The 11,148-nt window shown below is 37.2% G+C and overlaps 1 protein-coding gene across 1 annotated transcript; it reads right to left on the bottom strand.

The window, feature by feature from the left end:
- Positions 1-2,243: 2,243 nt before the first annotated feature.
- On the bottom strand, positions 2,244-4,084 carry LOC103942544 (CBL-interacting serine/threonine-protein kinase 12). The gene has a single exon (XM_009352758.3). It carries the CDS (start codon positions 4,017-4,019, stop codon positions 2,544-2,546), a length of 1,476 nt encoding a protein of 491 aa, XP_009351033.2. The 5' UTR covers positions 4,020-4,084; the 3' UTR covers positions 2,244-2,543.
- Positions 4,085-11,148: the final 7,064 nt, after the last annotated feature.

Raw genomic sequence — 11,148 nt, 5'->3', positions numbered from 1 at the left:
ATCTCAAAAGTTCCTCTAACCAAATAAAAATAACTACTTAAAAAAGCACTTATAGTTATCTATCAATCGGTTGAATACAAAAACTTGATTTTTAAAATGGTAAAGTTGTTCGGTTCCTAATCTAATTCAAACTACCAGAAAGGGAGTGTGACGCACATCTCTAATCAGCCAATTTAACTAGACTATTATACGCATTTACTGTTATTGGTATTATTTTCTTTGTCTTGTAATAAAGAGGTGAGTATAAAAACTAGAGATGTGATGGTTTAGTGTTCAATGACCAAGGCTTTTGATTGAGATCTCTTCCACCGTAAAACACAAGATTTGAACTAGTCAGCCTCACTCTCCACCAAGTTTCAGTAAAACCCAAAAAAGCAGCCGACCCTTTTCCATTTTCTTAGCAACGTTTATTTTTGTCCATGCAAACAAGATAATTATCCTATACTCTTTGTAATACGACTTTGTGACCAGCTTTCACTTTGTACGGTGAAAAACAAGGAGGCCCCAGAAGTCAGCCGAACCCCAATGCCGACAAGAAGTTGTTCATCAGCATCCATGGTGGTTGCCAACTTGCCACCACAAACAAACGAGATAAAAGTGGCAAAGTTAAGGAAATTAGTAGAAAAAAGGCAGGGGCTCCATTGGCAGGTGCATCAATATCATGTCGTTTTGTCAATAAAATACCCTCCATTTCCTTGTTGCCGGGAGCATTTTCGCGCTCTCTTTTTCTTCTTTTATAATATTTTTTTAATTCTTAAGCTTAAGATTGAATAAATAAAGAAAGAACCAAATAACAAAAACAAGAGAAGTGCATAAGAAAAAACTGGAATATGAAAATCATTACATGTTTGGGGTGGTATTATTCACGTACATTTTTTATCTTTCACACACCCCTGTTAACTTCTGTCCTTTGATCTTTATTAATTTATTCAATCCAACGGTTGAAAGCTGAGAAGAGTGTGAAAGATAAAATAGAAGTGTGTGGATAGCAACACTTTAAAATAACCTCCACTTCGTATTGCCATGTAAGGATTTTTTGACGTCACATGTTTAGTCAATAAAATAAAATCAAGTGATCATACATGAATGTATACAAACGGTGATAGGACAAATTATCTCGTTATCTTTCTCCATTGAAGTATAAAATCCATGACATTGATCATGAACTGCACCTGCCTTTTTCCAATCTCATTCATTCAATATCCCCGCCATCTCTCTCAACACATCAAACAAACAACCACCTTCGATGGTGCATAAAAATGCAGATCCAAAGTGGTCCATGGCTTCAAATCCTAACATCCTTTCTATCCACACCATTTCACCTAATTTGGGTGATGAAACTGACCTCTCCACTTCATTGCAGAAAATAAAAGTTTGACCTAAAGGTGCAGCCAAAAGAGGAAGGGAACCGGGCAATCCAACAAAATGCGACTCAACTAGGTCGAAACCAGATGCCTATATAGGGATAGTGTGGACAAAACATCCGCCACAATGGCGTATCCAGTATACGCAAGTCTTTCTCGTGTTTACAGAGAGAGACTTACCCGAACTCAACGTTGTTAACTCAAGATTGCAGAAAGCATCAAAGAGGGCAAAATCAGTCGCAAAAACGAAATTTGCTATATGCATAGGTATGCAATGTATTGCTCAACTGGACGATTAGATTTAACTGTTCAAGAGATGAAACCATCGTATCTGACAACTTAAAAGATCCCACAACACAATGTATGCAAAACATTAATGCCAATGTTTTAAAAGGCGAAGGTAAAGCCAAGACATTTCACGGATACACCCGCCTAGGCGAAAGTCTTGAGGCGTGTGACCTAAAATTATTAATATATATATATATAGCTATATATAATGTAATCCACAATACAGTCGAAATCAAACATGTAGTGTTGAAATCAAACATTATAGAAGAATAATCAACAATCAAATAAAAAATTTCTTCACCGTAGGTGAGAAACCCTAACCTTAAAAAATAATAAAAAATAATAAAAAAAAAAGCCCCAGATGACGCCTCAGGCGCTTAGGCATGCCTCGACCACGCTTAGGTGAGTTCAAGCCTACTCCCGCTGGACAGAGGTGTTTTCCTCACCGCCCCGCCTCAAAGGTTACCTAGGCGCACTCAAGGCTTGTTTTTTAAAACACTGGTTAATGCACTGTAGAATTTTTGCGCAAAAATAGTAACTAGGACAAACGTCATCAAAATCCACTGCAATTATGTTATAAGAACAAAAGAGTATTGTTATGGATTTTTTATATCATAAATAATATAAGCATATACACTCATACATTCAGCCACTACAAACACATCCAAGGTATGAATTGAAATTTTGTATTCCATTCTCTGTAATCTAATCTATAGCTTTCTCGATACAAGAACAGAGCATACATTACATAGCAAGTATCTAACACCACCTAATTCCCAAAACAAAACCATAAGAAACTGAAAAAAAATCAATGAAAGATGAACCTTTACATTAGCCTCGGAAAATCAGAAAACAAGGGATTGAATCGTACCGATTTCCCATTCTTCTTCCCTACTCAGTATCCGAAGGTAGATACGGAGCGGGAGCGGCAGCGGCGGCAGCACCGGCAGCATTCTCCTCAATCATCAAGTTCTGCAACCCCGGTCTCAATTCGGTATTACAAAACTGCTCGTACTCAGCTCTGTCCCCTGCTTTCTTCTTAACCTCCAACACCACCAACTTAGGCGTAAGTTCGAATATCTCAGCCGCAATTGTCAATGGCCCCTTAACACCTTCCCTAGACCCTTCCAAGCTCACTCTGCAATCCTTCTTCCTCACCGAAAAGCTCACAACTTTCGCAATCTCCTCCAATTTCGATATGATGGTCGAAACAGGGGCACCTGACACAAACCTCGGCTCCTCTCCCCGCTCCTCAAACAACCCGGACAAATCAAACCCGGGGGAAAACGAGATTATATCAAACGCATTCAGGCTAGCCGGTCTGGGTAAAGATGTAATTTTTCTTCTGGTCTCAAACTCCGCCTCAGATTCCGACATACAATCTGAAACAGAGCTCACATCACTAAGCCTGTCCTCCTCATCATCATCAACAACATTGCAGAGCCGATCATCGTGATCAATGTAAAACTTGATGTGCTTAAAACCCTTTTTAAACCACCGATTCTCCATAACCTCTGGGATTGTAATCCTCGACTCCGGATTCGTGTCGAGAAGGCGGGTTAGAAGCCTAACAAGCTCGGCACTGAACCATCTGGGGCATCGAAATTCGCCTTTGTAGATCTTCTTGTACATCGCCATAACATTCTGGTCATGGAAGGGTAAATATCCAGCCATGAGCACAAACAAAACAACCCCACAAGACCAAATATCCACCTTCGCGGCGTCGTACCCTTTCCGGCCCAAAACCTCCGGGGCGACGTACGCCGGCGTGCCGCAAAACGTGTGAAAGAGACCATCTTGTCGAATTTCATCAGAAACCGCGCTCAACCCAAAATCCGAAACCTTGAGGTCTCCGTTCTCGTCGAGCAATAGGTTCTCCGGCTTCAAATCGCGGTGATAGACGCCGCGGGCGTGGCAGAATCCGACGGCGGAGACTAGCTGCTGGAAGTACTTTCTCGCCACTTCCTCCTTCAGCCGGCCCTTTGCGACCTTGTTAAAGAGCTCGCCGCCGCGGACGTATTCCATCACGAAATAGATCTTGGCTTTCGTGGCCATGACCTCGAAAAGCTGGACGATGTTCGGGTGGCGAACGCGGCGGAGGATCGAGATCTCCCGCTTTATGTGAGCGATCAAACCGCCCTTGAGGATCTTCTCCTTGTCGATGACTTTGATTGCGACGCTCTCGTTGGTTTTGACGTTTTTGGCGAGGTATACTTTGGCGAAGGTGCCATGGCCGAGGAGTTTGCCGATTTCGAAGCGACCCAGAAGCAGAGCAGGGCAGTTTTTGGATTTGCTGGTTGTGCGGGTTGGGCTTGAGGGGGTGGAAGTGCTGCCGTGGTCGGTGGTTTTGGGGTTGAGGTCTGCCATTCCTTGGGGAATGGACGGCCGGTCCTCTCTCTCTCTCGATTTCTCAAAGTAGGGATTTTTTGTGTTATTGTTTTATTGGTGATTTGAATGATTGAATTTCTTAGGCTTTTTGTGGAGTTTGGGAATTGTTGGGGACGTGGGTTGTTGGTTTGTTGGGAGTTTGTAATTTTGAGTGGTGGGTGTAGAAAGGAGACGTTTTATATGGATTTGGAGACATGGATGCTCTCATAGGGTAGGAGTATATACCCTCAACCCCCCTCCAATATTTTGCATTTTTTCTATTTTTGTTTTTATTTTTTTATAGTTTAAATTTTAAAATTTAAATAGGTGTGCGTGGCGGTTTGGGGTCTACCGCTTAGGCACCTAAGCGGGTCTAGACGGACTAGGTGGATTTAAGTAAATTCACTATATATATCATATAAATGAGTGTCTACTTATACTTTAAAAACATATAATTCTATTAAAATTCATAAACTACAAAATAGAATAACATATAGATTGCAGCATTAGAAGATAATGAAAACATGAGAAACAAGTATACAATGTGTGTTCATCTAAATATTCAAGAAGTCTCTTAAAATTATTGAAAAAATAAATAAAATGTAAAATGAATGTTATTTATTTTTTGTCTCAATGAGAGTCTGGACCTAGGTGAGTCTGAACGGTCTAGTCGCATTTCTTAATTTTCAAAAACCTACAAATTAATCGGGAACGATCTCCAACCACCTAATGCCTAGATGGGGCTAGGCGGGAATTTCATAGTTGTCTCTTTTTTTTCTTTTTTCTTTTTTTGTTAGAAAAGGCTAAAGCATTGTTGTAACAAAAAAAAAAAAAAGGGTTAAGTTTTTGGTAGCAACCGACCCAAATTCCAAAACGCAATCGCATGTCAAATGTTTCCCTCCTACAATCGCATGTGACAAATATATTTTCACAAAACAATAGGAGTCTATTATATTAATAAGTTGGTGAAAGATACGTAACAATATTGTTATATAACAAGTTAAAAAAAATATATCATTTTATGGGAAGTAGGCGTCTCTGAAATAACCATTCATTTACTTTCAAGCATCACATTGCAAGTTCGCAAATTGAATTCTCCAAAAGTCGGTACCGTTATTTCACGCGGAAGATTACGAGTCAAACTTTTATCGGAAATGTTGATATACAACTACAAACTTTTTAACTAAAAGAGAAAATTATTTACCAAAAAGAGAGATTCAAATAAATAATAAAAATGCCTACGGAATTTGCTCAAAGATCAAAGCAGAACATGCTAAAAACATAAGAGCTGCAACTTCCATGGTGAACGGCTCAACCTAAATTAATTTGAATCATATTATTATTAATTTATTGTCAAACTACGTCAATTTCATTTTTTTTTAACATAGATAATATCGTTTATTAAAAAATATAAAAATATAAATTAATCTGGTAGATATACATACAAAGTTTAACGACTCTTTATGTGTTGGAACAGTCAATCGTCTCAGGATCCCTTTAATCAAGATCTGGAGGGAGACGTGAGACCTGGCTAGCTCATATCCAACCAAGTAATATCCAACCCCCTTCTGGCTAACTCGTGCGTTTTACACAATGATGCTAACTACGTCACACCTAGGGCCTAGGCAATCTATTTCTTACGTAATTCATAAACGATTAACTTATAATAGTGTCACAAATGCGTGGATGTTGTTATTGTGATAATATGTGGCACAATACGATGACACAACCTCATCATGAGACAAATGTAAGACTCAATATCTATATGAAAGAAATGCTAAAAAAACTCTCAAGGTGAGATTATGGACTCTCTGTCACTTCACGGTTTTTACACAATATTTTATATTGTTGGTACAAAAATTGTGCCAAAAACTTGAGGTGAGGAAGAGTCTATAGAGACTCTCACGTTTGAAAGTCTCCTTAGCATTTCTCATGTATGTGATTAACACTACTCAACTAATTGTATATTAATTAACCCTAATTTGTCTCATTTACTTGTTTCATGTTTAAAGAGTACTACGAATTATTGTGTATCATAATTTATTTTGTACAATTTTGTGAATCGACCACTTGTGGTTGGACATAAACATGAGACGAGTACACATGTATCAATCTAAACATGACTTTGTTTGTACACGACATATTGTAAGTAAGTTTCTCTCCACTTAATGTCTTAGACAAGTTATTTTTCTTTGATACAAGTAACATAGATGCATAAGGGTACGCTTTAAAGTTTAAACCACTTAAACTACAAGTACATTGCTAAACAATTTTCAATGAAAATGCTAAGGTGACAATCTTTTTAATTATATCACAATTATAAACCACCTTATGTGACAAGTGATGTGGCATGCCAAGTCCTTTAAAGCAATCCAAGTGTATTTTAAAACTTTTAGTCTCCTAATTAAACTAATTACAAAGCATCTCTAAATAAGATGTTAAAACTGCTACTTTGACATGCAATAGTAAAAAATCTCTCAAACCGAACCTTAAATTTCTTACATGAAATTGAGTCAATTGAAGGCAAACCCTTTGCTATCATTTTTTGATATCTGATGTCAAATTGATTTAATAATTGTTCAATAGGTGTGATGCAATTCATAATGAACAAATCATGTTGTGTGTTATAAGTATTTGATTGGTTGTCTCAATAATTAAACCGTACAAAGAGATGGAAAAAATTATATACTGACATTTTTATATAACATATGTAGACCATACCTAATTATAAAATTATAGAATGACATTTTGTCTCAATACTGCAATGAAGCAAAAAATTGTATAAAATGTCAAATTGCCACATAAACTATCCAATATCATATATTTTTAGTCAAATTATTACTACTCTAATTGAGTTAAAGTTAAATAAACGTTGCTACAATTTTCTCTTAACTAATTACATCGTCACCGTGTAAAAATTAAATCTGGTCACGTGCTTTTCTAAGCTTCAACTGCATGGTATCGTTTGCTCCCGTAGTTCTAGAGGAATATACAAGGGGACTTATTCAGCACGGCACGACACACGATACTCAATCGACGAATTTGAAATAGGGAAGTTGACGACTTAATGATGAAGTAAGTCATCTTGATGGTCGGCGCTGATTTACACATCTACGGCACGCAGCTGTTATCTTCAGCATTGCCGCATCTTTGACCATTTTACCCTTTTATTTTATCATAATGATATTGGGCCTCCATAATTTTATGATTGCAGTCCACGGGTAGGGTGGTGGGGAGGGTTTTAGTTGTCCATGATGAAATATTCAAGTGGGTAAAGGAAAAAAGGTGCCACCCATCAATCCATGAAAAATAATTTATAATTGCCGATGAGGGTTGGCTTAGTTGGTAAGATAATTGTTTTGTTTGTCATTCTACTAAAGTTCGAGCCTTGTTGCCAGCAGTTTTTGTTGGTGGGCAATCTGTAAATTCTTACATAAATCCATACCGATGACAGCTAGTACCACTCGTAAGTCCCTCCGACTCAAAGTTGTGGGAATACCCTGGTGTTGGTGGTGAAAATAACCTATCTCTTACTAGACTTTTTGTTACCAAAAAAAAATATATATATAAATTTCCGTTACCAAACTCTTAGGGAAATAACTAAATATTTGAAAATTAATGGCCAGATATGTAGTATAATTCCTGGAAGACAGCTTCATGTCTACCGGGCATTTCTTCGTTTTCTATAGCTACCGGCAGCTAAAGGAAATACAAATTATGTTTCTTGTTGGATGAGCCCAGCTTACAACTTCTGGCAGATCAAGTGGACTCTAAAATGTGAAGGTCCAACGAGATACTTTGACATCAAATGGCCCAGGTTTCAAGCTCTAGTTTTCCATGAATGGTAACAATTTAATTACATACGATCAAGTTACCTTAAGCTGAAAAACGTGAGCGTAGCTACATTAGCTAGATGGATGCGCTCACTCTACGTGCTCAAGTTCAATTCTCATCTTCACCGTTTAGATTAATTTAAAGTAGAAAGTAAGTACTGTATTAACGAAGTAAAATATACCAAATACATACAATGTTGAATTGATTGCTATGTCGAATTAATATGCTAAGCACTTGCAGTTGCTGAACAATTTTAAAGGAGCAGAAGTTGGAGCTCCAAGCTTCAAATGACTGAATAAAAAGTTCTGCAACCAATAGCAGAAGAAGAGGATTTTTCAGGTTATGTCAGGAAAACTATTCCAAAACAAGATGGCTCATCTTCTGGTCTGCTGGCTGGGAAAAGTTCTTCCTGTCCAACGATACGAACAGACGGTGAGAAACTGATCAACTAGGTGAAGAAACAACTTGCTAAAACAACAAGAGAAAATTTTATGCAAGCGCACGTCCAAACTGTGATACTTCTTTCATGTAAGGGGCTGATCGAGCATTTGAAATGTGACATCTCCAATGGCATAGCCACCCACAAGGCTAAGGTGGGCTGTAGCTCAGGGAGGTTTTATGTAAGGGTAGTGCTATCCATACACTTATTTTTACTTCTTACACACCTCTCTTAATTACCGGTTGTTCGGATCGAATGAATTGAAGATGATCACTAACAAAATATTAATAAGGCTATGTTGGAAGTAAAATGGGTTTGTGAATAGATCTATTCTTTTGTAAACTCATGCTTATAGCCTACTCAATTTCAATACAAATTATTATTTACTCAATTTCAATACAAATTATTATTTAATGTATATTTAGTAGAGGAGAGGTAGTAAATAATACGTTTTCTGCTAAAAATTATAAATTAGTTCTATCTCCAGTCCCCCTTTATTCTATTCTTTAAAGAAAAAGACCATTTATTCTATGTAATTTAGCTTCTGTGCTTCTTACTCAAGAAAAGATTAATAAAGTTCTTTAAATACACAATTAAATCCCTATCTCCACAATTCTTGACTTTCCGTTGCAATTTTCCAATGAATGTCACCTTTGGCATGATCTTAATCTCTTTATTTACTTATTCTTGATTTAATTAGTAGGTTAATTATTTATATGGTCCTTGAATTTATTGGTTAGGATTATGATTTTGAGAATAATTTATATTATATTGTTGTTCTTTTATATTGATTATTATATAATTTTATATAAGCAAAAAAATAAACATTTAATTTTATGGTATTATTTTCAGCTAGCCCTTCCAAGAAAAAAATCCTGGCTCCGTCCTTGGACATCTTAGACATGAATAACGCAAACACAGGCTGGGAGAAGGGAGAAAGAGGGAGAGATTTAGGCACAAACCTGCAGCCTTCTGGCTTGGAGAAACCGTATGACTATTTGATAAGGCGATAAATGATCTTGGGAAAATGCTGAGGTCTCCCCTATTAGTTTTTCCCATGACAGAAGAAGAAAGAAACAGAAACAAAACAACAAAACAAAACATTATAAGTCTACAAGATTAATTCATAATTCTTGGAAACAATTTTCTATAAATAACAGTGTAAAGGAACAAAATCGACAGTAGAGCAACAACACAAACCTGGAAATCCAGTCACGCCACTAAAATCGCCAGGGCTTATACAGGAATAGAACTTAGAAAATTCAAATTCATCCATCTTTAAATTTCTGCATGAAATAAAGGAAATGATTTATAACTCAATCACATATTAATACAAATTATTTAACTTCTACATGACCAAAAAAGAAGGCAAGATGCAAATATTCAACATTGTGTGGTACTGGTTTTTACAGAAAGAGGAGCGAACAAAATTGTGAGAGATCATACCTTGGATCAGCCACAATTTGGACTTTAGAGCTACCACCCAGTAAATCATAGAAGAAACGCTTGGAGTCGGAGGACGACATTTTGTTCAGTATTTGCCCCAATTGAGGGAGAAAATTAAGTTATTGCTCAATTCAACAAAAACATAGTGAAATTAAGTGGCAAAAAATTAATCAAAATTTCAACCCTAGGTAATTATCAATGGATCACATATTATGTTGGTTAGGTCAGTTGTGTGTCCGTCCCTTTTCACCATGTTCAAATCGATTTTCCCCGCAAATAGTAGAAGTTTAGAATATCCTCTAATAAAAAATAACTAGTTTTGATACCATCCAAGGATACTGTGATGTTCTCTCTAAGCTCCCCCTTGTTGAGGAGGCCTCCATACTCCTTTATGTAATGAGCGATCTTCATTGAAGCAGAATACCCATTGCGATGCTTATTAGGGTTTGGTTTATGATTCGTCTTCTATTGCTCGGCAGCTTCTCTCTTCGAGGCATTTTGAGGCCTCACGGTGGACTTCATCTCTTTGCCCTGTGTAAAATCTAATCAAATGACTGAGAAATAGAATTGGCCAGAATAATTGTATTGATATTGATCTTCTACCCTTACACAGAGAGTTCCCTATATATATAAAAAGCAGCTAATCCTGCAATACTGCTATACAAGAAGGGAAGCAAAAATATACAGATAAATTACTGATTAGTGATTACACGCCTATTCTAGTCCCTTTATGATAGGGATCCTGATTGCTTTCTAACAGGTTCACCTTTGGTTGAGAAGATTGTGGTGGCGGCAGCGATAATGGCTCCTTTTCCGATGTTGTAATCTCAGAGATAAGGCGTTTGAGAAGAAGGTTAAGGTGGTTGATGATACGGTGGCGTTTGGCCATGCCCTGGAGGTGGCGGAGCTCTTCCAAATCCAACGTCAATTCCTCTGCCATATTTCCTCCCTCTTTGATGCTACAAGTACGAGGTTGAAGGTTCACACAGCGGATGGATTCTGATTAGGGGTTTTATATATTTTTTGTCACGTTCGGTTTGTGTCTGCGATTAGGGTTCAGTATGTGAATTGCAGTCGTAGTGACAAAGAAATCTTACTTGAGGAACAAGTATCTTCGATGGGCGGGTCGGGCGGCAAAGTTCATAATCCATGTAGAAGGCCCACTTTCCACATAAATTCGGGTCCATGAACAAGGAGGGTCCAAGATAAAGTGTCATCCTCATAACCCTTGTACCCGTGCAATTCCTCATGGAATTTCCTATATCCAAATTGGTTATAGATTTTCCCCAGCAGAAAACAGTTTCACTAGAAAAAAATGTACATTTTCAAAATTCTTTGTATGTTGAATTTTTTTCATAATTAATTGAAAATTGTGATAGAAATTCAATAGTGATTTATGAAAAAAAAAAA

Source organism: the organism of the source record quoted next, unplaced genomic scaffold, assembly GCF_019419815.1.
Source record: "Pyrus x bretschneideri cultivar Hongxiangsu unplaced genomic scaffold, Pyrus_bretschneideri_v1 Contig19, whole genome shotgun sequence".
Lineage (NCBI taxonomy): Eukaryota > Viridiplantae > Streptophyta > Magnoliopsida > Rosales > Rosaceae > Pyrus > Pyrus x bretschneideri.
Note: the sequence above shows the minus strand (reverse complement) of the source record. Positions and strands in the feature narration are given on the sequence as shown.